The 25334-nt window shown below is 56.1% G+C and overlaps 2 protein-coding genes across 3 annotated transcripts in view; both read left to right on the top strand.

Annotated features, from left to right (window-relative positions):
* The first annotated feature begins 4706 nt into the window (after window positions 1-4706).
* Window positions 4707-24691, top strand: EPHB3 (EPH receptor B3). 2 transcript variants are annotated; one of them, XM_019463386.2, is made up of 16 exons: window positions 4707-5302; window positions 13810-13874; window positions 15245-15917; window positions 18219-18374; window positions 19124-19474; window positions 19647-19771; window positions 19950-20109; window positions 20189-20297; window positions 20655-20707; window positions 21774-21896; window positions 22019-22266; window positions 22647-22862; window positions 22974-23123; window positions 23215-23408; window positions 23512-23667; window positions 23773-24691. In XM_019463386.2, the coding sequence occupies exons 1-16, from the start codon at window positions 5188-5190 to the stop codon at window positions 23879-23881; spliced, it is 3003 nt and encodes a 1000-aa protein (XP_019318931.1). In that variant the 5' UTR covers window positions 4707-5187; the 3' UTR covers window positions 23882-24691. The 2 variants fall into 2 exon arrangements, with proteins under 2 accessions (XP_019318931.1, XP_019318929.1); XM_019463384.2 differs by having other exon boundaries at window positions 20628-20707.
* The window catches only part of LOC109275119 (trithorax group protein osa-like), a 39595-nt gene continuing 38870 nt past the window's right edge, over window positions 24610-25334 (top strand). The window contains exon 1 of the mRNA XM_053904164.1: window positions 24610-24723. Within this exon, the coding sequence (XP_053760139.1) occupies window positions 24610-24723 (114 nt within the window). The remainder of the gene's footprint in view (window positions 24724-25334) is intronic.

The raw sequence follows: 25334 nt of genomic DNA, 5'->3' as shown, positions 1-25334 counted from the left end.
TCTCACCTCTTTCCAACAAGCAGCTCGGAAGCAGGGGGAAGGAGCCAGGAATCCACAGGGCATCCTTCTCCCGCCAACTGCCAGGGCCTGGAGGGAGGCCAGGCCGCGCGCCTCCTGGGGCTTGGGAATGTGCCTGAGTACAAGGAAGCTGCGGGGGGGTGGGGGGGGGGGCCGGCTCCCTATCATGGAGAGGAGGTGCTGACAGCAAGTGCCCAGGCCCCGCCAGGGTTCCGGGGAAGGGATGGCTGCTGCCCAAACACTGGGTGTGGACAGCTAGTCTTTGTTGGATTTCTGGCTCCAGTGACTGTCCTTCTCTGATCTCAGTTTCCTCATCTGAAAAGGAAGGTTTTGTTGGGCCAGGTATAAAAGGTCCCTTGTAGCCTCATCTTCTGGGGCTGGTGAGAAAACCGGATGGCGGTGGGGGCGAGAACAGAGGGAGAGGAAGGTTCAGGAGCGGTTGTGACTCAGGGGAAAGACAGGAACCGAGCGCCTTGTCTGTCCGAGGCAGCAGGTTCCAGCCTGGAGGCCCCGCCCATCAAAGAGGGGTGGAAAGACTCCTCTACATCTTGGAGGAGACATCACATGAGGAAGCTGAAGTCCAAGACTCAGCTTTAAAAGACTCTCACAAAGTCATACAGGTAGCTAGAAGGGGACTTTTGTTCACCACAGGGATGGCAGGTAGGTTTGACTTCCTGTGCCAAACCTGATGGGTTGACCAGGGCTGTCTGCATCATGTTGAAGAAAGAGTTCAGAATCAATGAGCAGGGCCTGCCATGGGCTTGGGAAGAAAAAGTGGCAGCATGAACACCACATATTGGCCATACTTACTGACTCGGTCAATAAATTGTTATTGAGGGGCCACTTCATGCAGCACACTGGCCTTATACCAGGGATTCAGTGGTAAATAAAGCAAGCCCCTGCTCTCAAGAAGCTTACAGTCTAGAAAGGAGACAGATAACACACATGTAAGCTAATGACTAAACAGTATAATCTCAATTAGTGCTAAGTAGTATATGGAAATTAAATAGTGCAATGGGCTAGACAGTGATGGTGCAGGAGAGGAGGGAAGAAAGCAAACTGGTTAGGGAGGTGACATCTAAGCAGAGATCTTAATTCTGAGAGAAAGCAGAGAAATAGAGCACCCAGGCAGAAGGAAGAGCCAGTGCAAAAGCCCTGAGATCAAGCCTGCAGGGGACAGAGAGATACCACAGTTGAGGCTGTATAGATGGCAAGGGAGATGGTCAGTGGAGGAGGTGGGAGCTGTGAAGCCAGCTCTCTGCTTCATGTGCATAGTTGGATGTCTGACAGGCCTAAACTTAGCCAGTCCAAAATGATACCCTCAGTCCTCATCCCCCAGCCCCTCCCCACCCAAACTGCTCCTCCTCAAGTCTTTACTTCTCTTCCTATAAATAAGCACCCATGCTGCTGCTCAGATCACTGGGCTACAACCAGCCAGGTCATCATCAACTCTTGCCTGTGGTCACCTTGCTGGTCTCCTTGCCTCCACCCTGGTCTTTGACAGGAGCCCAAAAAGCACTCATCAAATCAAGCCCGCCATCCTTCATTGCCTCCAAGCTCTCTTCTCCCAGTTTTGACTTTTTTGCAACAATCTCCAGCCCACAAGCCCAGGAACACATATTTACTATCTTTTTAAAAGACAATGTGAAGTTGGTCACAGGTGCAGGGGGCATTAAGCCCCAAATCAATTCCTCTAGTTGTCCCCAAACAGACAGGGTTTCCAGAGAGGTTCTGGGCACTGAGTATTGTCATAGGGACCATATATATAACAGGCACCTGCTGTGCTCCTGGCCCTCGGGCCAGAGCATCACAATAGACAAGGAGGTATGGTCATCCCCCCACCTTCATTCCTGTGGGTACTAGGACTCAGAAAGGTTCAGCTTCTTATCGTGAATACCCCAGCTGGTGAATGACCATGCCAAAATTTGCACTCAGGTCTCTCTGACCCCAAAGCTCAAACTCTTGCTTACATGTTAAGCTTTTTTTCAGTCTCAAATGGGCAAAGGATGGTGGGCTCAGTGAGAAGAACCTTGACCTCAGTCTGGATATTTTCCCTTCATTCCAAATCAAGTGTCAGAGCCTGCTCCCTGGGTTCTTTGGTACCTCCTCAGCCTGGAAAGATGGTTTGGACCTTCTGCCCACCTGCTCCCAAAGAGATGAAGGTGTCCCAGCTTTCCTTAACCGGCTTGGCGTTCAGTCCCCACACCTCCACCTGCTCCTCTCTCACATCCGTTCTGTTGGCAGGTGGTCACCTTCCTGCCCCAGGCTGTTGTAGCCAGTACCTCGGTGCCCTTCAGTCTATCGGCCTCTTGATCAGGAAGCATTCCCGTGGGAACCATGGTGCCAACATCCGGTGAGGACGGGCCCTAGTAGCCCTGCTATCAACCCAAGAACAAAGGAGCTTGGTGCCTGCCGCTCGGCAGGCTGTGTTTGTCCAGGGCGAGGCCTAGCCTGGCACAGATGCTGAGCAAACAGGAGTGCCGGCCTCACAGATCTGCCTTACAATGAGCAGGCCTTTGGCGGAGAGGTATTGCTCTCAGGCCACCTGCCAAAACACTACCCTTCCCAATGCCAACCAGCACCCCAGGGCAGGGGGACTTTAGGGCAAGCAGTCCTATCCCTAAGCCTCAAGCTTTCTAGCTCTACAATGGAACAGTTGTACGAGATGATCTCCAAGATCCCTTCTGTGATCTAGAGCCTTGAATGATGTTGTGGGAAGTTCCTAGGGCTTGAGAACAGATCTGAGGTGGAATCTGGGCCTCTGTCTCATGGCACCCCCTGCCTTAGCCCCATGTATCCACACATGTCTGTGGCTGGGAGGATGGACCTCTCTCAGAAGAATGTCTTCAAGTACCAGATCCATGACTTCATTTGCTCTAATGGAGCATCCAGGACTGAAACTAAGGTATTTCATGATCAAAGGATTAAGTATGACCATCTTGTTTCTGAGGCCACCTAGTATGTGATCCCTTACTTTCTGCCCCCCAGAAATCTTAGTGTAGCTGGGGAAGACTCAGAGGGCCCATGGAGGGATGTTTCTCTAACTAGGACAGTGAGAGGCTACACAGTGATATTCACAGACTTCAGCATGCATCAGAAGCACCCGGAATGCTTATTTAAGATACAGATTCCTGGGCCCTATATCCCAGAGACTGAGTCCCAAGGTCCAAGGTGGAATGGGTAGCTCAGGATTCTGAGTTTTTAACAAGCACCTCGGTGATCTTTAGGTCTCTGATGAAGTGGAATGAGTGAGTCTAAAAGCTATACAGTCCTGGATTCAAATCCTACCTCTGTCGCTTATTCGCACTATGACTTGGGGCAAGTCCCTAAGCCATTCTACATGTCAATTTTGTCTGTAAAATGAGGTTATAATAACATCTACCGCTTAATAAACAAAAGCTATTATTTCAGAGTGTTGATTGCACTTTGTAAATGTTTGTCAAGCAAAGGAGGTAGAAGTTCATTGTCAATCCAGAAACCCAGGGGTTCTCCATCTACCACATCTCTCTCAAACACTCAGTCACAAATCTCATGAATTCTACCTCCTAAAACATCTAAGACCTGCCCACTTTTCTCCATCCCCACAGCCTCCACCCTAGTCCAAGCCACCACCTGCTTCTACCTGACGACTGCACGGTCCTCTCTCCATCTCCCTATTTCCACCCTTGCCTCCTCCCCTTCTTTCCAGGGCAGCCCTGCTAATCTGATATGGCAATGCCTCTGCTTCAAGCTCCAGCTCTCAGGAAGGCCTTGAGTCTAAAAACAACTCTTTTGGTCCCCCACACCTACTTCTAAGCCTCCTTTCAGCTCTTCTCAGCCTCTAACTCTACACTCAAGATATTCTGAACTTCTTTCAGATTCCTTTAGTGAATATCAGTTTCTCTTGCCACAGGGACTTCATGCAAAGTGTGTTCCTGTGTCTGAAACAGCCACGCCACCCCCATCCTGTCCCCAAACACACATCTTTCACCTACTACTCATTTTTCATCTTTCAGATGAAATGTCATTTACTCAGGGCCAGACGTAGCCATTCCCCTCACAGGTGCTGTGGCAACTCTGTCCTTCCTCCATAATCACACCTGTTATACTCTGTTGTGATGACTTCATGCCAGCCTCCATCAGTAAACTAACTCCAAGAGAATGAAAAATCTGTTGCTCTAGCAGCAGCAGTAATAGAGTCTATGCTCAAAGGACGACGAAATACCCTGCTGAATGAATGAATAAATAAATAAATAAGCAGAAGACCCTGGTCGCAGGATGTGTTGCAGATGGGCGTCCCCTTGATAGTGCCTCAACTCAGTTTAGGATATGGACGTGTCTGGAGAGAAGACAGCCACGTGGGGGCGTCTCTGGGCAGGTACAGGCCACAGGGGGGCGCCCTCAGCTCGTTGTATGTGACTGGCACCTCTTTAGACTCAGGTTCGGTTACTAATGGCCAATGGGAGATAGGAGGCGGGGTTTCCCTCTGATTGACAGTATCGCTCCGCCCAATCTAATTCATCTTTTTCTTGGCTCCGCCCCCTCCAGGCCTCGGAGACGCTGAGGGTGGGCCTGATGGAGGCGCCACCAACTCAACTCCAGCAGAGAGCTCTCGAGGCCGAACAAGCGCGCCTGGCGGTCTGTGAGTGGGCGGCCTGCGGTGAGGGGTGGGGCCACGGCGCTGACAGGCAGGCGGCCGGTCCCGCCCCTCTCGACCAGAGCGGCAGCGCCAGCGCTGGGGACCACAGAAGTGAGTACGCGAGCGGCGCAGCAAGATCCCTGCTCGGACCCCGGACGGTGAGCGCACCCGGTGCCCCGAATCCGAGGCGGGCCCGCGGCAGGCCGCCAGATAACTGTACCCCTAACTACCACCACTTGCGCCCTCCTGCCCCGGCCCGCCTCCCGGAGTTCTCCGGCTCCGAGCTCTCCAGCGCCCGGGATCCTCCTGGACCGGTCCATCCAGATTGCCGCGGGACCGACCTGCCTGCATCCCCCAGCATCTACGGGCTCGGGCCGCCGCCTCGGTCCCGGAGCCGCCCGCCTGGATTGCACCCTCTTCTTGCCCGGACCTCCTGGGACCGTACGCGAGCGTTCCTCGGAGCCCGCGGAGCGGACCCTCCCCCAGGTGTCCCCAGCCCCGCCGGCGCGGCCCGGCGCGGCCCGGCTCGGCTCCTGGAGCCCTCCCTGGCCATGGCCCGAGCCCGCCCGCCGCCGCCGCCGCCGCCGCCGCCGGGGCTCCTGCCATTGCTCCCTCCGCTGCTGCTGCTCCCGCTGCTGCTGCCCGCCGGCTGCCGGGCGCTGGAAGGTGAGCGGCGTCGGGGGGTGCGTCCAAGGCTTACGGCGCCCGGGGTCGCCCGCCCTTGGGCCAGAGTGGACCCACGGTGTGGGTCAGATGAGGGCTGGGCGCACGTCGGAGGAGGCTCCGTCACCCGCGCCGCTCCGGGGGCCGGAGGATGGGTGGGGAGGACGCCCCCGGAGCTGCCTTGGAGGCTCCAGCTGGCTCCGAGGCCCGCGGTCGGCGAGTTGTGGACCGCAGGCGGCTTGACTGGGGTGGAGCGTCCCCGAAAGTCACGGCCCAGCTGCGAGCTCTTGTGGGCGAACTCCGCACTCGCCGCAGAGAAGAGGGGCCCTCGGCGGCCGCGGGAGGCGAAGAAGTGGGGGCGACCCACCAGGCGAGGCCGGGCCTCTGAGACTGCCGCGGGGTTGTGGCGGGTGGGGGCCAAGCGGACTCCCGGGTTGGGGGGCGGCGTTGTTTCGGAACCCGTTGGAGTTGAGCGAGAGGTGTGAGTGCCTACACCCCTTTGTCAGGGGATGACTGCGGGGGTGGAGAGGCGGGGGCCTGTTATTGTTTATGGTTTATGGAGCGCCAGTTACACACGAGGTGCAGTGTGCAGTGGCCATCCACACTGCTATGCGGCTCTCCCTCCGCCTTCTAGCAAGACATCCGAGTGCTTGGGTCTCCACTGAACCCCTGAAGTTCTGGGGTTTGCCCCATTAGCCGGTGGGAAAAGGCTGAGTTTCTCAATAGACTGTGTGAACTACCCAGACGGTGCTGATGCTGAGGGGGTAGCTCCAACTTCCAGATGACTGTATTTGGGTGAACAGGATGCTGTTGGCCCTGGTGGGAGAGCTCACACATAGGCCACTTGACACAAGCCTTGGGGACAGAGAGCCACTGACGCTGGTCATACAGGATAGACACACACACACAGAGTTTCCAAAAATTTTGGAGCCATTAAATGAGGGAAGAAAAAAACCTTCCTTAATGTGGAGGGAAGAACCCACAGAAATTTGGGGGAAACTGGAGCACTTATTTTTGGTATCTTTAACAACAGATCTAGTCACTTTCTTAGTACAGGAACAAAAATATGAATTCTGTGTAAGTTGGTCTGTTCGTATGTTCACAGTAACCGTAAGGGTTGGAAGGAAAAAAGAACACAGTTCCGAAAGAAAGGCATCTTCTGGTGCTTTCTGATTTTCTTTAGGGGAAAAACGTTCCTATGAGCCCCCACCCCCTTTTAGCTCTGAGCCCACTGGTGCTGACTGACCGATTCACACGGGTGGACACATGCAAATTCAAGCAGACACAGTGAGGTCGCACCCACATGTGTGTGATAGGATCTCAGGCGTGAGAAACCAGCGTGGGGCTTTGTTGTTGATTGCCTCAAGGGTGTGAGCCAGGGAGCCTGTTGGAGTTCCCAGATCTGTGTCTCTGTGTCTTAGCCCAGGAGAGGTGACACAGACACACACTTAGGGGCTGTGTGTGCCAGGAGCAGGGCCCGTGTTGTCAGGTGTGGTGGGTGCTTGTGCTGGCAGTGGGGTGGAGGGGGTGTGGTTTGGGTCAGGTGCGCAAGGGCTACCTGAAGAGGCTCAGTCCTTCCCCCATTCCTCTTTCCCTCCCCCTTTCCCCCCTTTTCACCCCTCACAATCAGCTGGACCCTCAGAGGCAGGCCGTTGCTGGGAGCTGGCATCCGGGCCTCCAAGCCAAAGAGCCGAGGGGCTGACCAGGAGGCAGAGAACTGATGAACAGCAGCAGCAGCACAGGAAACAGAGGGCAGCAGGGCCACTGCCCCAGCCGTGTTCCCCCTCCCCGCTCAGCTGAGAAGTGGGATCCCTGGGACTACTCCCTGGCTAGGTGGGTGGTGGCTAGGAGGCCAGGCCAGTGTGGGGTGCCCCTAGGAAGTAGCAGTGCCTTGGTGTGTGGCTTTTACCTGTTCCCTCACTTTCGCCATACCTCAGACCTTAGGGTTTTCAGTGTGTGTGCGGGACTACGCAAAGAGAAAGAGAGATGCTTCAGGGCTCAGACCCACACTCGGAGGTGTGCCTACCCACCCCTCTGTCCTCCCTCACTGTGACATGGGATAGTGATAGTACCCACTATCCCTGGAGTGGGTATGGACTGAGTCCATAACGTGTTGTGGGGTGCTTAGCACACAGCCATTATTATTCGGGGATTAACTATTATTATTCTAGGATCTGCTCCATGAGGAGGGGCAGAAATGAAACTGGTGTGTGCCTTACCTGCTGGAGGGAGTTTAGAGGAAGGAGTGATGGGGGCAGGAAGGTTGGTCTGGGGAGAAAGTTGTCTCCCCACCTCCATCTCTCTTCAGCTCTGGGAGGGATGGGATGGGATGGGAAGAGAGCTAGGTGGGGGACAGCCGTCCCTGCGTCCCGCCCATCCCCCAGCCCTGTCTAGAGCTGGAAGGGTGAGATAGGGAGACTTGGTGGTCCTGAGCTATGGCCAGCGGGGAGGGTTAGGTGGGTCCCTCCCCACTCCTAAGCTTTATGGGCAGGGTATCTAGCCTCTGCTCCAGCTTTCCATTTGGCTTTGCCAGGATTTGGTTTGCCCGGGGCCTAGGGGGAGCCTTTTGGCTCTCTGAGTTATATTTAGGTCCGGTGTCCTGAGCTGTGGGTGCTGTGTCCTCATGGCTCCATTGGTTAGGTACTGTCTGGCACCTGGTTGTTCTGCCTCCCTACACACTTGGGGTCCACCAGGACTGCATCCAAGGACCTCATTGGTTTTACCTGAGGATGGAACCAGGGTCCTTGCCCCCTCTCCTTGGTTAAAGAAACACCCCTCCCCTTGCCCTCTGATTGCTTACCTCCCCCCTAAACACAACACAAATTGCCCTCAGATTTACCCTCAGTCATAGGGAAACAGGGCCATCCTGTTGCTCACTCTCCTTTTGAGTAATGTTTCCCAGTGCCCCGAGCCAAGATCATTCTCCCCTTCGGTACCAAGAACCGGAAGGTGAACAGACCAGGAAGGTGAGCAGACCCAGAACGGGCATGAGAGGAGGAAGGGTGTCTGAGCGTTAGGGTACTTAATACCCCAGATAGCATGGAGAAGTCTGCTGAGAGCCAACCCTTTTGAGAAAAGAGAAACCATTCCCAGATGTGAGAGGTGGGGACGGGACAGCCGCCCTCCCAGCCAGGCTGTGTTAGCTGAGTAGCCACTGCAGTGCGCCTGGTCCCCGGGTGGCAAGAGACAGTGTGTGAACCCCTCCCTCCGTCAGAGGCAGCAGCAGTGGTCCCTGAGGAGGTGCCAGCTGAGAGGGGTCAACAGGCCTGGCATTTCTGTGGTTTCTTACTTGTAGAGTTGCCTCTGGTGCCCCCCACCCCATCCCTGTTTGTCATGAGCTGGCACTTAAGAGCTGCCACTGAAGGACAGCGGCAGGTATTCGGGGGAACCAGTTTTCTCGTCACTGCCTTCCCTTTAGCCAGAACTGCTGCAACTGCCGTCTCTGTGGCCTCAGCGGCTTGGAGCTAAAGCCTAAGCTGCCGTGGGCAAGGCCTCCGCCACCCGGCCTTACACTAATTAAACAGCATGAAGAGGCTGAATCACCAGGCCTGCATAGTTTGAAAATTGTAGCCCTGCCTGTTGTGCTGAGTCAAACTGGTTTGTCGGGATTGGGCAGCTGGGGAGGTGGGGCGGGGGGGACGGGACAGAAGAGACTGGGTACAGCTGGGCACCTGATGGGGTGAGAGAGGCCCCCTACCCCAAGGGCTGCCCTGGCCCCGGATCTCCTATCACCTCCTGCCCCCAGACTCCTGGCCAGGCTTGCTGTGGCTGGGATCCCAGGGAAGGGCTCAAAGGCCTCACAGAAGGGCTAGCTGTCCATCCATCCTGGCTGGCTGGCTGGCAAGGCAGGGACTGGGGCGGGGGGCATGGGTGAACACTGAGGCATCTGGGCTCCTTGCTCTGTGCTTTTTCCTCCCTTCTCCCTTTCAGGTTTATTTAATTATAAATCCCCACGATCTGAGGGGAAGAATGGAAAACAAAATGTGTTCTCTGTTTTGAGATGTTCCCCTCCCCTGCATCCCAGATTTGAAGGCCAAGGGGCCATGAGCGGGGAAGGGAGAGGCGGCCCTGGGGTGAGTTAGGCTCTTCTAGGTCCCATAGCAGGAGCCCCCCAAGTCCCCTTCCTCCACAGGCTGACCACCCTGATTGTGCAGGTTGGTACATGCTTATATACACACTGACACAAAGGGTAGGGACAGGATGGAAGAAGACCGGACAGATCCCTTGGGTTGGTTGCTTGAGGTGGGAACCCCAGCAAGGAGAAGGGGGACCACCTCAGGGCTGGCATGGGGTTTTCTCCCTCTCTTTGCAGCCAGGGCTTTGCACCTTCTTGTCCAGACTCTACTCCTCTGTCCACTTGCACCTGCACACTGTGCTGGGCCAGCCCAGAAGCGTGACCTTCTGTGTCACCTCAAAGTCCCTGATCTGGAGCTTGGGCTTTATGCTTTTATCTCTGGAGGTTTTTTGTTTTTTTGTTTTTATTTCCTGGGTCTCACTGACACGGAGCAGTGTGCTCTGTATGACCTGGAACCTGGGGTGCTGTGGGGTCTGGCAGCTCCATAAAGCTGTGTGTACTTGGCCCTTCACCAGGGCAGTGGCAGGCTTCCAGCTGGTGCCTCTGCACCAGGGCCACCCAATGAGGTCTTCAGACATAGTCTGGGTGCCCATTATATTCTCCTCTTGCTGGGTGCCCAACTTGTGTGTGGAAGTATTGCCTGAAGCTCCTGGGGCTATGTCTCTTCATGATGCCACCCCCTCCCTAAGGGCTCAGTGCTGGGGTCAGTGCCATTGTACTGGCAGGGAAATGGCCTGCTGCTTGGGCAGGGGCTGTCCCTGGGGAGGCCACACCCACCCACACCCAAAATCATCTTCATGTCCCTGCCCCACCCCCAGCCTCGGGACCAGTGACTGCTTCGGCCTGGGCCAGGGCCCCAGGAAACAGGTCTGGGGCTTGCTTCTTCCCTGCACCTCTGGCCAAGACTGGCCTAGCACCTCCGCTTTCTTAGCAGACACTGCCCCTCTCCTAGCCCTACCTCCACCCCACCTGAAGACTCCTCTCATGGAAAGAACATGCTTGCAGTGTGTGTGTGTGTGTGTGTGTGTGTGTGTGTGTGTGTGTGTTTGTGTGTGTGTGTGTGCGCGCGCGCACATGTGTGTGTTGCACGTGCATGGAGGATGCACTTCTGAGGCTCTATACAAACGGTAGATGTTGATATTTGTACTGCGTCTGCAGGCTCCTGTGGCCTGTTTCAGTGCAAATGGGCACCAGCGTGTGCAGCTGATGCTAGTTGTGTGTGACTGCATAAGAGCACGTCACTGAGTCTGTAGAGAGAAACAAACTGGTGTTTGTGGTTGCATTTGACCACACTCAAGACTGTGACTTGTGGCCGGCAGTCGTGTGCAGTTGGGTGTGTAAGGAGAATGTACTATTGGGTGTGCGTGCCCTCCGTATATGCATATGTCTCTGGAAATCTGCACATATGAAGACTGTAAGAGCGAGTTTTTGCCTAAGGCAAGCCAGATCTGTGTGTAGGAAAGACTGTGTGTGAATGCCTAAGGAAGGCTAATCTATTTGCACCATATGCATCTGTGTGTCTGAAAAAGGCCGAGGCCGTGTATGAAGCGGCATGTATGTTTGTGGGCGGCTGTGGCTTTGTGTGTTTTTGTCCACCATATGTGTTGACTTGCCATTCTTTGGCCCCAGTGGCAGAGAATGAGCCCAGGCACTGAGGACTGGGTAATGTTCGTGCGTGTGTGTATTTGTGCACAGGCAGGAGCCGCACAGCTGCCGCCACGTGGCTGTGCTCCGTGGCCCTGTGGAAACCTGAAAGGGGTGCGGCTTCCCTTCTGAGCATTGAAGCCCCAGTCTCAGAACGCCCCCAAGCCTGCTGTCCCCTTCCATTTTCGGTTTTGAGGGGCTGGTGGGGGGGTTTCCAGCCTGATGGAGCCCCGTATCCGAGAATGGCTGCCCTGTCCACCTTCTGGTTTCCCTCCGGCAGCCACATGGGGGGCAGAGGAGGATGGGGGTGCGGTCGCCAGCTGGGGAGTTTGGCGACTGCTCACTCAGTCCTCTTTTGTCCTTACCCTGTGCATCTCATATCCTTTACCTCAGCGTGTGTACATGCACATGCACGCGGGGCACACACATAGCAGAGAAAAGGTGGGCTCTGTTGGGTTGGGCCTGTCCTTCCCAATGCCACAGACAGATGGATTCTGGGACCTCCTCCATGCCCTTCCTGAGGCTGGGACACAGGCACCTCAGGGTCTCCCTCTTGCTGAAGGGGAGCAGGCCCCTCCCCTCCCCCAGAGAGTAAGCCCCCTCCCCACCAGGGTGACCGGAGCCCTTCCTCAGGCACACATGACTCGAAATCCAAGTCCTCTCCTCATTAATGGGAAAAATGTGCCGAGATTGAGCGATGGCCAAGGCTGAGCGATGGCCAAGGGCCGATCCCCGCCCCCTCCCTCTCCCGCTCCCCAGAAATTAAACAGAAATGAAGAGCCTCCCTCCACCCCTGCCTCCCCCCACCCCTCCCCCTCCCCACCGTCCCCTCCCTCCTCTCAGAGCCAGCACAGGGCTTGTTTTAAACTGTGGAGGAATCTGGCTGGAGGGGGGAGGGGGCTGAATATTTGGGTTTAAACAGTTCCAGATGGGTTTGGCACAGGCTGAGCAGAAGGAAGTGAGGGAGAGGGAGGAGGGAGGCAACTCGAGGGAGCGGTGGGAGCCCCTGCCTGCTCGGGCGGGCGGGTGGCGGGCAGCGGGCAGACAAGCAGGCGGACTGGCTGGCTGGCTGGCTGGCTGGCTTGAGGGGGGAGGGGGCGCACTTGGCTCCACTGGCTCCAGGGACAGGAATACTCTGGGCTGCTGTCTGGAGAAGAGGCCACTTGGCAACCTCCCTCTCTATCTCTGTCTCTTTGGGCCTCCCTGTCTCTCCACCTCACTGTCCTCAGCTGGCCACCCCACTGTCTGGTCCTAGCCAGCCGGCTCTATCCAGATCCGAGCCTCTCGCCATCCACCCCAGCAAGGCCCCTGCTCCACTGCCTCTCTCCTGGCCTGTTTCTGGGCCCCTGCTTCTGCCCATCTCTCCTTCCCTCCCCTACCCCCCTGCCAAATGTCTGTGTCTATCTGTCTGTCTGCCAGAAGGGCCCATCAGGCCACCGACGATGAGGCTGGGAGAGCTCACCCTGCAGCCAGGCCCTCCAGGGACCAGTCTCCTCTGGTGGAAGACGAGGGAGCCTCACTCCCCCTGTGTCTTACATGAGGGTCTGGGGCCACAGCTGCCTCATGCACCATCCTCAGCTCAGACCCAGACTGCAGGAAACCAGTGCCGGCCGCGAGCCTGGAACCTGTGGGGTTCAGGGCTTTCTCCTCCTGGGCAGCCCTGACCTGCCCCCTCCAGCTCAGGGCAGAGGGGAGGACTGCTGGCTGCCCTGTCTCCCAGGCTAGAAGGAAGGAGTTGGCATCTTTCCTCTCAGAGAGCCAGAATCCAGAACCCGATTCCTAGGGCAGTGAGTTTATGTTGGAAACCTAAATGGGCCCCCCCTTTGGCTGAGCAGGGGGAGACAGATAAGAAGTGGAAGCTTGGAACAGGATCGGTGCTGTGACAAAGCCCCTGGTCCTGGATGCACAGAGGAAGACATCTAACCTTGATTTGGGGGTCCAGGGAAGGCTTCCTGGAGGAGGTGACAGTTTGAGCAGGATTTAAAGGATACATAGGAGCTTTCTCGGCTTTCTCTATTCCTCCTTTCCCTGTTCTCCCCTTCACACTGCACTCAGAGTGCCCTGGTTAAGGGGTTAGTTGTGGAGTCAGACCTGCGTTTGAGTGACATTTCACCCCAAGTCCTAGCAGTTTTGCCTCAGGCCACATAGAAACTTTATCTGGGCCTCAAGCGTTCTCACCTGTAAAAGAGGTGCACCCACAGCACCTTTATTTATCTGAGGATCGTAGGAAGAACTGAACTAGCTTGCAGAGAGCTGGTCTGGGTCTTGCTGGCCCTCACCCCGCCCTCAAAGAGCATTCCTGCCCCATCCCCTAGAGGAGATTGAGTGGGAGGTTGGGTGGGAGCAGGCTCTGCTCCCGTAACTGCCCTCCCCGTCCCCTGGGCATGTGTGGCACTGGGCCTTTGTGTTGGGAATGGAGTCAGGGGAGGCCTGGGCAGCAGGGTCTGAAGCATAAGGTCCTTTGTTCCAGGATAAAGGGCCTGCCGCCCCTTTGTGTGGAGATTAGCAGAGCCTGTAGGTGTGTGAACTGGCCCCAGCTCTTGCCTGGGGTCAGCAGCAGACACCTGCCTCCCGCTGGCCAACCCGACCTGACTTCTTTGGGGCTGTGACATTTCCGGAGATGGCTGCAGGGTCTTCTCCAGGGCAGGGTAGCCGAGAGGACTTGGGGGTGGGGTGGGATGGGGCGGTGCCTGCTGAGAATCATTCTCCGGTGTCCTGGCCTTTCCTGAACAGCCTCTTTCTCGCCATCCTGAGCGTGGCCTCTGACCTTTGTTCTTCTGTTGCTCCCCAGAGACCCTCATGGACACAAAATGGGTGACTTCTGAATTGGCATGGACATCTCATCCAGAAAGTGGGGTAAGCCTCCCCCACCATCTCCCCTCAGTGTTGGTTGCCAGTTAGGCCACTCCCTACTCCGGCGGCCATTCCCCTCGCCTCACCAGGGCCGGAGAAGGGCTGCCCCTGCCTATCAGGTTCACCTCCTTCGCCATTCCTATCCTCTGCTTCTGTCACCTTCCTTCTTTGCCTATGGGTGTTTCACACCCTCTCAGCCTTCAGCCTGCCTGTGTCCCCCTCCCCATACACACCACCTTTGTCCCATTCTCCCTCTGCGCGCCCCTCAGCCTGCCTTTAGCCTACCCCCATCCCTTCCCTGCATGACTGCTCTTTGTGTGTCTTCTCCAACCATCTCCCTCCTTCCTGGGTCCCTGGGTAGGGCACTGGCTTGGGGACCAGAAACCTTGGTTCCAGATCTCTAACTTGCTTTGTGATTTTAGCAAGGCAGTTTACCTTTCTGGGCTTCCATTTCTTCACTGTTAAATTCCCGTAGTTCTGACATTTCTAAAATACCCTCATTAACCTCCCTAGGGGCACCTGGGTGGCTCAGTTGGTTAAGCGTCTGACGTCAGCTCAGGTCATGATCTCACAGTTCGTGAGTTCGAGCCCCGCGTCAGGCTCTGTGCCAACAGCTCAGAGCCTGGCGCCTGCTTAGGATTCTGTGTGTCCCTCTCTCTCTGCCCCTCCCTGCTTGTGCTCTCCCTCTCTCTCTCAAAAATAAGTAAATAAACTTCAAGAACAAACAAACAAACAAACAAAAACCTCCCTATGTAGCCTACACAACTGCACTAAGCTCTGAAACGCTGGGGTGGGATGACACCACAGGCCCTCATTCACCAGGCCAAACTGTGTGACCTTGGGCAAGTCTCTCCCTTTGAGGGTCTTGGCTTCCTCTTCTGGAGAGTGAGGACAACAGATGTACCTTCTCATGGAGTTGTTGTGAAGGTTAAACGTGATTGTGATTGCCCTGTATTGGACATTGTTACAAATCCATTATATATGTTAAACTGACTTGATTCCCTACCACCTCGTTTACATCCAATCCCAGCCTCATTTTACAGACAACGAAACGGAGGCGTAAAGATAACAAATACTATCACTAATACTCCTGTAGTACTTACCAATTGTTCTGTTCTGAGTTCTTTATTCGTTTAAACTCCCTTATTCCTTATTCTCGCCATGTTGCTGATGGGAAAACGATGGTACAAGGAGGTTAAGTGACTTAACCCATAGTCACACAACAAGAACTGGGATTGGAACCCATGTAGTCTGCGTGCTCAGCCACTACACCACAGAAGCATCTCTGTGAAGTGAATACAGATCTGGGCATGTGGTAAGCACCTGGCAAATGTTGGTGCTCATTCCGTCTTTTTCACTTGGTCTGTGCACAGTGGGAAGAGGTGAGTGGCTACGATGAGGCCATGAACCCCATCCGCACGTACCAGGTGTGTAACGTGCGAGAGTCAAGCCAGAACAACTGGCTCCGCACGGGGTTCATCTGGCGGCGAGACGTGCAGCGGGTCTACGTGGAGCTCAAGTTTACCGTGCGTGACTGCAACAGCATCCCCAACATCCCTGGCTCCTGTAAAGAGACCTTCAACCTCTTCTACTATGAGGCTGACAGCGATGTGGCCTCGGCTTCCTCCCCCTTCTGGATGGAGAACCCCTACGTGAAGGTGGACACCATTGCTCCCGATGAGAGCTTCTCGCGGCTTGATGCTGGCCGTGTCAACACCAAGGTGCGAAGCTTTGGGCCGCTCTCCAAGGCCGGTTTCTACTTGGCCTTCCAGGACCAAGGTGCCTGCATGTCGCTCATCTCTGTGCGTGCCTTCTACAAGAAGTGTGCATCCACCACCGCAGGCTTTGCCCTTTTTCCCGAGACCCTCACGGGGGCCGAGCCCACTTCTCTGGTCATTGCCCCTGGCACCTGCATCGCTAATGCTGTGGAGGTGTCAGTGCCACTCAAGCTCTACTGCAATGGCGATGGGGAGTGGATGGTGCCTGTGGGAGCCTGCACCTGTGCCACCGGCCATGAGCCAGCTGCCAAGGAGTCCCAGTGCCGCCGTGAGTGGGGACTGGTCTGGGGGAGGAGGGGAGGACTTGGGCCAAAGCCACGTACTGCCTCCTACCTGCTACTTCCTACCTGCCAGTCAAGGAGGTCTGGCTTCAGGTCTGAGGCGGATGGAAGAAAGGGAAGAGGGGTATCAGGTGCATAGCATGTGGTACAAGGGGGGAGATGAGCGAAAATGAGGAGACATACTAGAATAATAAGAGAAAGAATAGAACTCAAGACAGAGGTGGAGAAACATGGAGAATCCTTGATAAGGAGGCAGCTGGTCAGAGAGTCAGGAAGCCAGCAGAGATACTTTGTTTGGCCCCAGGTAGACACTTCACCTTGGAAGTACTAGATGATCCCCAGAGCTGTGGGGACAGGGGCTGTGGGTACCTCATGCTTGTCCCTTTTACCTTGAGGTCTCATTTCCTTGAGAGGCAGTATAGATAGCATAGCGGTCAGGGGCCCGGTCCCTGAAGTCTGAGTCCTCACTCTGTCAGTTAGCACCTGTGGGACCTTGAGCAAGTTCCTTAACTCTTGGAACCTTGGTTTCTTCATGTGCAAGATGGGGACAATAATGATGATTGCTTTATAGACTTGTAGTGGGCTTAAGCAAGTCAATGCATGTGAAGCTCTTGGAACAGTACCTGGCACGTGGTGACACAAGTACCACGTAAGTGTCAGCCTTGGCTCTCAGGAGCCCTGGGATGCATGGGCGACAGGGATTCTCTTGTCCTTATTTCATACAGGAGGAGGTTAGGAGACTTGTCTGTGGTGGCTTGCCAAGACTCTTAAGACCTTACAGTGTCCTAGACCTCCAGCTATAAAACCCATTCACGAAGGGTTCTCATTTGAGTGTCATCACAGTCCTGTAAGGTAGATTCCAGTTATCTCCCCTATTTTGCTAATAAGGAAACTGAGGCTCAGAGAACAATTGTACTCAAGGCATCATAGCTGGGAATGTGGGAGCTGGGGCCACAGCCTCGTCCATGCTCTACCATGCAGGACAAGATGCCAAGGGCTTTGTCTACTAACCCCTCTGCCCTGGTGCTTGCAGCCTATAGCTCCGAGGGGTGGGAGCTGGCTCTTAGCACAGCCCTAGGTATGAGGGGGCTAGGGGCCCAGCCTGGCTGGAAAACCCAGTGTTGGGTGTTGTCATGGCAAGGTGAATAGTGCCTTGCCCGGCTCCTCTCCACTTCTCTATGGGAACCTGCCCCAGACTTCCTCTTCGTAAGTGGAGAAAGGGGGTGGGGGTGATGAGCCTGACAGCCTGAAGAGGGGCTAACACTCTCCAGGTCCCTGACAGGAAATATATGCTGGTTCCCATAGCAACCAGCCTGGCCTGGCATCTGCCCCCTCCCCCACTGGCTCAAAAGAGCTTGGGTGGAATATCACCTTAGTGAGGGGAGATTAAACCCCAGAGAAGGGCATAGCCCCAACTCTGGGCATTCCATATTCTAGATGACCTCCCCAGAGGTAGTCATATAGGGATAGAGTGGCCACATGCTTTTGAGTGTCCGGGGCAGGCCTGGCTTATGCTCCTTATAACATGATTATTACTAGCGGCCCTTTTCACTCCCAAAATATTCCAATTTGAATAATAAATTATATGGCTGTCATAGATATGCGGAATCCCACAGCCCAGGTCCAGGGGCCCAAACATAGATGGCAGGAGAGGAAGCAGAGTCGAAGGGATGTTCAGGCACCCATCCCTGGGCTCACTTTGGGGCCAGGGATGCCCTTTGTGGCTGCTTTGGGGCCTCTGAACTCCCGGTGACCCCAGCCTTCCTGCCTGCTGTCTTCTATTCTTACTCCTCTTCGGCCCCCACCCGTGCCCAAGGCAGAAAGGAGCTGCTGCCTGGCTCCTGGTGGGTGGGGAGAGAGACTGCTCCTGTGAGCGGGGCTGTTCTGGGGTGGCCACGAGGATCCTAGGAGTGATTTTCCTCCAGCTTCAAGGAGGGGCGGGAGCATCCTGGCAGAGTAGGGTGCTGCCGGCTTGCCAGTGGTCTCTTCCCCACCCCTCCTCTTCCTTCTCTCTCTCTTCCCTGCCTCGACAAGCCCAGGCTGCCCAGGTGATAGGCCTGACGTCTTCGCCCATGAGGCCCCAGGGTAGGGGTGGGGGGCCGGGGCGGGGAGGAATCCGCTGACGTGGGGTTTCCACAGGGCAAAAGGGCCTTTTGTAGCTGCACTGGAGTTAGGCAATCCCAGTGTGGCCCCCACAGTCTAGGAGGTAGAGGGGCCAAGTCCTGTGCTGGGGGAGGGCCAGATTCTCACGGATCTGAAGAGCATGTCCCTCCTCTTCTCCCCCGCAGCCTGTCCCCCTGGGAGTTACAAGGCAAAGCAGGGAGAGGGGCCCTGCCTCCCCTGCCCCCCCAACAGCCGCACCACCTCTCCAGCTGCCAGCATCTGCACGTGCCACAATAACTTCTACCGTGCAGATTCGGACTCTGCAGACAGTGCCTGTACCAGTGAGTGAACTCCCGGCCTTGCTCTCTCCTGCCCAGGGCCTTCTGTTTAGGGGCCTAAACAGTTGCCATGCATATCCGTTTTCCAGATAGGGAAACTGAGGCTTGGGCCTGGAAACAGTGACTGGCCCTGAGCCAGAATCCAGGTCAGCTGGCTCAGCCTTTCCACCAACATTGAACAAATGCCTACTAGCTCCTAGCCAGGCATCAGGAGTCCCTGGGAATTCTAGTCCCTTGCTCCTTGTGCTGTGTAGAACTGCCGTTCTCTTGGCCCAATGCTAACCGTTGGCCTCATATCCCTGGGGCAGCCTAGTGTCCTGCCTTCTCCCTGCTGCGGCCTTTGGTGCCAGCCATTGTGCCAGGCGGCCAGGAATGTGGCGGAAAATAAGATACAGTCACAGTCCTACAGGAGCTTGCCACCTGGTGGGAGAAGCACATGTGAAAACAGATAATGACCATATAATGTGTTAAGTGCTGGGCTGGAAGGATGCCCAGGAATTGTGTTACGGGAGTGCAGAGGACAGGAGGAGGAAGAATCAAGGAAGGCTTCCAAGAGGAGGTGACACCTCAAGTTGGGCCTTAAAGGCTAACTACAGTCTTCCCAGTGAAGAAGTGTAGGAGAGATATTCTGCTTATTAGAGCAGAGACCAAGGCAAGGAGGTGGGAAGCAGCTTGTAGTATGCAGGAACTCTGGGTGGAAGGGTGGTGCTGTGGCCCAAGCTCACTGCCCTCTCCCTCCACCTTCCCTCCAGCGGTGCCATCCCCTCCTCGGGGTGTGATCTCCAACGTGAATGAGACCTCGCTGATCCTTGAGTGGAGTGAACCCCGGGACCTGGGTGGCCGGGACGACCTCCTATACAACGTCATCTGCAAGAAGTGCCGTGGGGGCCCTGGGGCCACGGGTGCCTCAACCTGCTCTCGCTGTGATGACAATGTGGAGTTTGTGCCTCGGCAGCTGGGCCTGACAGAGCGCCGGGTCCACATCAGCCATCTGCTGGCCCACACGCGCTACACCTTTGAAGTGCAGGCAGTCAATGGCGTCTCGGGCAAGAGCCCTCTGCCCCCCCGCTATGCGGCTGTGAATATCACCACCAACCAGGCTGGTGAGGAGGGGACACGGGAGGGTAGGGCCTGGGTCATTTTCTCCCACACAGAGCTTAGGTTGCCCAGGGCTTGTCAGTGGACCACCAGGGGTCCCATGGGAACTGGGTCCTTGGGAAGGATGCCAGGGCCCAAGGAGCCCATTGTGAGCCCCTGCCCTGTCTCTTCCCATAGCCCCATCTGAAGTGCCTACTCTACATCTGCACAGCAGCTCAGGTAGCAGCCTGACCTTGTCATGGGCACCCCCAGAGCGGCCCAACGGAGTCATCCTGGACTATGAGATGAAGTACTTTGAGAAGGTCAGAGCCCTGAGGGGCAGGAGGATGCCTTGGGGTGAGAAGATTACCCCCAGATAGGGTCAGGGGCCCTTGGGAGCCAGGTCTCAGGTACTGAGGCAGCCACAGGTAGGCCCAGGGCTGGCGGGGGCTGATGAGCCTCAGGACCCACTGAGGTGCCTCATTCCTCCTGGTGTTGCAGAGTGAGGGCATTGCCTCTACGGTGACCAGCCAGAAGAACTCCGTGCAGCTGGACGGGCTGCGGCCTGATGCCCGCTATGTGGTCCAGGTCCGTGCCCGCACCGTAGCTGGCTACGGGCAGTACAGCCGTCCTGCTGAGTTTGAGACCACAAGTGAGAGAGGTACGTAGCCCACTGTGCCTGCTCCCACTCACCTAATACTTTCCATCCCCCCACTTACCAGTCCCCTCCTGGTCTCTAGGCTCTGGTGCCCAGCAGCTCCAGGAGCAACTTCCCCTCATTGTGGGTTCTGCCACAGCTGGACTTGTCTTCGTGGTGGCTGTCGTGGTCATTGCTGTTGTCTGCCTCAGGTATTCTCAGGCCCGAGTTGCTCCCATGGGCTGGCAAGAGCTTCCCTTTGGCACCATAGAGCCCACATGCCACAGAGGCCCTTGGTGGGCCCAGGCTCTCCTTGCTGGCAAGGCCCTCTCTAGTTCACGCCCATGTCCTCATACTGTCCCCTGCCTTTTCCCCGGCAGATCCCCTGGGGGACCAAGTCCACCAAGCCCCTTACCCGGAGACCCAGTGGCTGCTGTTACCACTGACTGTGGGACCAGACACCGGGCCGTCCCTTGTGCACCCTGGCCCTCTTGTGAGCCCGAGGGTTCCCTGAACAAAGGGAGCTCTTGGACTTGTCTCAGGCCTCGCCTCCATCCCGCCCCCTCCAGGAAGCAGCGGCACAGCTCTGATTCGGAGTACACAGAGAAGCTACAACAATACAGTGAGTTTGTCTCTTCACCCTGTTTCCTCCCCCGGCCCCCAACATTCCCTTGGTCCCTGCGGGGCTGGGAGATACCGTCTTCCCTGCCTGGGGTTTCGTCCATTGTACTTCTATCCTGGACAGCCCCTCCTGCTTCCACTCAAGGGCTGTTTCCTGAGCCCCTGCCTCACTCCTGCTAGCCCCAGAGGTGAATGAGAAGTGACCCCTCTCCTCAAAGGCGGTTAATCCTATGAGAAAGACAAGAATTGTACACACAGGAAAAAAAGGAAAGAACAATTAAGTGTTAAGTTGGGTGTTCCTGTTACCAAGGACAGTAAGAACTCAGAAAAGAGGAAGCCTTCCTGGAGGAGGTGGCCTTGGGCTGAGCTACGCCAGGCGGGTTGAGCAGGGTTTAGACAGGTGGGAGAGAGCATTCCTGGCTAGAGGAGCCTCTGGAAGGCAGTGGGTGGGGTGGGGAGAGTGCCCGACTGTGGGGGCAGTGAGAAGACTGGTTTGACAGCTGCCAGGGAGCAAGGCTGGGTAGTTGTGGCCAGTCGTCAGAGGGTCGTGAAAGGCAGGCAGAGGAGTTTGGACTTGACTCCACCATAGGTAATCCGAAAGGCTCTCAAGCTTCGGAGTAATACAATGCGAGTATTGTTTTAGGAAGACAGGTATGCTGGATAGATTGGTGGGAAAAGTCCAGAGGCAGAGAGCCCAGCTGGGAGACTATTGCAAGAGTCTGAGTGTTGAAGGTCTGGATAAGGTCAGGGGCAGTGGGAATGAGGGGAAGAATGAATCTGAGAGAGGTTTTGACATGATGAGAGATGAGAGAGAAAGAAGAATAAGTTCCTCGGTGTCTAACTTTTATGGTCACTGATTCCCACGGAGGGGATGGTGGGGAGGGGCCCAAATGGGACTCCAGCAGAGAGGAATATGGAGCAGACTTACGAGGGAGAGTGAAAAATGTGCTCCCATCAGGGGGAGAGCATGGGGCAGTACCCTGGGCCTGAGGGTGCAGCCTGAAGAGTTCCCTCACTGTCCCCAGCCCTAGCCCAAAGTCCCTCATGCCCACTTTTCTTTCCTCTAGTTGCTCCTGGAATGAAGGTTTATATTGACCCTTTTACCTACGAGGACCCTAATGAGGCGGTGCGGGAATTTGCCAAGGAAATCGATGTGTCCTGTGTCAAGATCGAGGAAGTGATTGGAGCTGGTGAGTCCCCCTGGGGCACAGTGGGGAGGAGAGGCTGGGGTTACCCTGGGGAGGGACTGGCATGCACTGGGGACAGGGCCAAACCCAGAAGCCACTTCCTACTTGTGCCCTTTGCCCTGCAGGGGAATTTGGGGAAGTGTGTCGGGGTCGCCTAAAACAGCCAGGCCGCAGGGAGGTGTTTGTGGCCATCAAGACGCTGAAGGTGGGCTACACGGAGAGGCAGCGGCGGGACTTCCTAAGTGAGGCCTCCATCATGGGTCAGTTTGACCACCCCAACATAATCCGGCTAGAGGGCGTGGTCACTAAAAGTCGGCCAGTCATGATTCTCACCGAGTTCATGGAGAACTGTGCCCTGGACTCCTTCCTCCGGGTAAGAGGCAGCTCTCTCAACTCCCTCCCCTCCCCCAGAGAGCTGGGTTGGGCAGACCATACCCTCCCACAAGGTTAGACAGACCCTACCCTCTTCAAGTCTGCAAATATTCACCGAGGTGGCATGGTGCAGGGAAGCAGCCAGGGCCTCAGAGCCAGAAAGACCAAAGTTCTCATCCTGACTCCGTCCGCTACCGCCTGTGTGACCTCAGGCTTTACTTAATCTCTCTGCGTTTGAGCTACCTTGTTTGTAAAATGAGAGTGGTCGGAGCTATTTGGATCCTCACTGGGGTTTCCTGGGATGTTGTATACACACAGTTGGGCACGCCCCGGGCCAGCAGGGAAGTGGTGGGCCCACCTGAGCCTGTGTGTTGCCTCTAGCTCAACGACGGACAGTTCACAGTCATCCAGCTGGTGGGCATGTTGCGGGGCATTGCCGCTGGCATGAAATACCTGTCCGAGATGAACTACGTGCACCGAGACCTGGCTGCCCGCAACATTCTTGTCAACAGCAACTTGGTCTGCAAAGTCTCAGACTTCGGCCTCTCCCGCTTCCTGGAGGACGATCCTTCTGATCCTACCTACACCAGCTCCCTGGTACAGGAAGCAGCTGGGAGGGAGACCGGGGGCGGGGCCAACCAGGCAGGGGCTCGGGGCTGGGGACCAGCCCCGAGTCATAGGGTGAAGGGCGTGTGCCCCCCCCACCAGGGCGGGAAGATCCCCATCCGCTGGACTGCCCCAGAGGCCATAGCCTATCGGAAGTTCACCTCTGCTAGTGATGTCTGGAGCTATGGAATCGTCATGTGGGAGGTCATGAGCTATGGAGAGCGACCCTACTGGGACATGAGCAACCAGGATGTGAGTGGGGCCAGCCAGAGTGGTCAGGTGGGTGGGAGCCCTTGTGGGGCAAAACGGCGGCTCATGCCAGGTTTCCCTATTCTCTGTTCAGGTCATCAATGCTGTAGAGCAGGATTACCGGCTGCCCCCACCCATGGACTGCCCCACGGCACTGCACCAGCTCATGCTGGACTGCTGGGTACGGGACCGGAACCTCAGGCCCAAATTCTCCCAGATCGTCAACACCCTGGACAAACTCATCCGAAATGCTGCCAGCCTCAAGGTCATCGCCAGTGCCCAGTCTGGGTCAGTATTTCTGCCTCTTTTCCCACTCTGCTTTTGAGGCAGCAGTCCTACCCCTGCTTCCCTTGCCGTCAGGATTCACCAAGTCTCTCTCTTTTCCCCACAGCATGTCACAGCCCCTCCTAGACCGCACGGTCCCGGATTACACGACCTTCACGACAGTTGGTGACTGGCTAGATGCCATCAAGATGGGGCGGTACAAGGAGAGCTTTGTCAGCGCGGGGTTTGCATCCTTTGACCTGGTAGCTCAGATGACCGCAGAGTGAGTGTGCCTCGGATTTGGTGGGGTAGGGCAGGGGGACCTGTGCAGGGCCCAGAGTGGTGGGCAGGAGGGGAGGGACTGACCCTGCCCTTGGTCCATCTGCAGAGACCTGCTGCGGATTGGGGTCACCTTGGCTGGCCACCAGAAGAAGATCCTTAGCAGTATCCAGGACATGCGGCTGCAGATGAACCAGACACTGCCCGTGCAGGTCTGACACCTGACTCCCACGGGGTGGGTACTCCCACCAAGGACTGTGCAGGGACTCTGACCAGCCGGCTGGACTTTTGGACTTTTGGATGCCTGGCCTTAGGCTGTGGCCCAGAAGATGGAAGTTTGGGGAAGGCCCAAGCTGGGACTTCTCCTACAAGCCTGTGCTCCCTCCCCAGGAAGTGTGTCCCAAACCTCTTCATATTGAAGATGGATTAGGAGAGGGGGTGATGACCCCTCCCCAAGCCCCTCAGGGCCCAGGCCTTCCTGCTCTCCAGTGGGGGATATCCACCACCTCAGACTTCGCTGTTCTTCAGTGCTGAAGGTCCTGGCAGGGTCAGGTGGAGGATAAGCCTGGGTTCTATAGGGCCCAGCCCTGGCAGGGGTCTGGCCCCCCAGGTAGGCAGAGAGCAGTCCCTCCCTCAGGAACTGGAGGAGGGGACTCCAGGAATGGGGAAATGTGACACCCCATCCTGAAGCCAGCTGGCACCTCCAGTTTGCACAGGGACTTGTTCTGGGGGCTGAGGGCCCTGCCCCACCCCCGCCCTTGGTGCTGTCATAAAAGGGCAGGCAGGGGCAGGCTGAGGAGTAGCCCCTTGCCCCCCAGAGACTGACTCTCAGAGCCAGAGTTTGGGTGTGTATGTGAGTGTGTTTGTGTGTGTGTATGTGTGTGTGTGTGTGTGTGTGTGTGTGTGTGTGTGTGTGTCTGTGCATGCACGGACCTGCACAGAGAGCATGGGTGAGTGTGTAAAAGATTGGCCCTGTGCCCTGCAGTGGGGCCAGCTGGGCCGACAGCGGAATAAAGGCAATAAGATGATTCTCTTGCCCCTTCTCTTTGCACCTCCTGAGGCGGGATTCTCTCATGACCTCAGGTTCACAGTCCCTCAGCGCCAGCCCTCTTCAGAATTCTCTGGAGTCATTGGGAGACCAGTTTTGGGCCTAGCCAGGCTCACCTTCCCTTTTGTGCTTTGGCCTTATTGCATCTAACTTCTTGGAAGTGGGTGGTAACAGTAGAAAGCAAACTGCTCCTGACTTCCTGCCTTCTCAGGCCCAGGTGTTCCTGGGGCCAGGGCAGATGCTGGAGTCGGCATGGTGTGACAGAGCCCTTTCACACCCATTGTCTTTGAGGGAGTGGAGGGTGGAAGGGGTTGGTCAGCTCCCAAGGTCACGTGGTCTTGGACAAAGGGCTCAAGAGGCCACTGGTGTTGAGATGCAGAGGCTAGCTCCTTTCAGCAAGCATCAGACAGGAAGTGTGTGTACTCTTTACTGAGCGCTTACTATGCTCCAGGCACCGGGCTAAAATGCTCCATTTATACATGGATCTTTATTTAATCTCACAACAACCAGCCAAGGAAGGAAGTATTTTTATCTCTTTTTTACAGAGGAGGAAAGGGAGAGGTTAAGTAACTTGCCCAAAGTCGCTGAGCCAGTAAGTGAGTCCTGGGGCTGGGATTCCCACC

This window comes from Panthera pardus, unplaced genomic scaffold, assembly GCF_024362965.1.
Source record: "Panthera pardus isolate Hobbes unplaced genomic scaffold, ASM2436296v1 HiC_scaffold_16, whole genome shotgun sequence".
In the NCBI taxonomy this organism is placed as follows: Eukaryota; Metazoa; Chordata; class Mammalia; order Carnivora; family Felidae; genus Panthera; species Panthera pardus.
The sequence above is the reverse complement of the archived record's forward strand: the minus strand, read 5'-3'. Positions and strand labels throughout refer to the sequence as shown.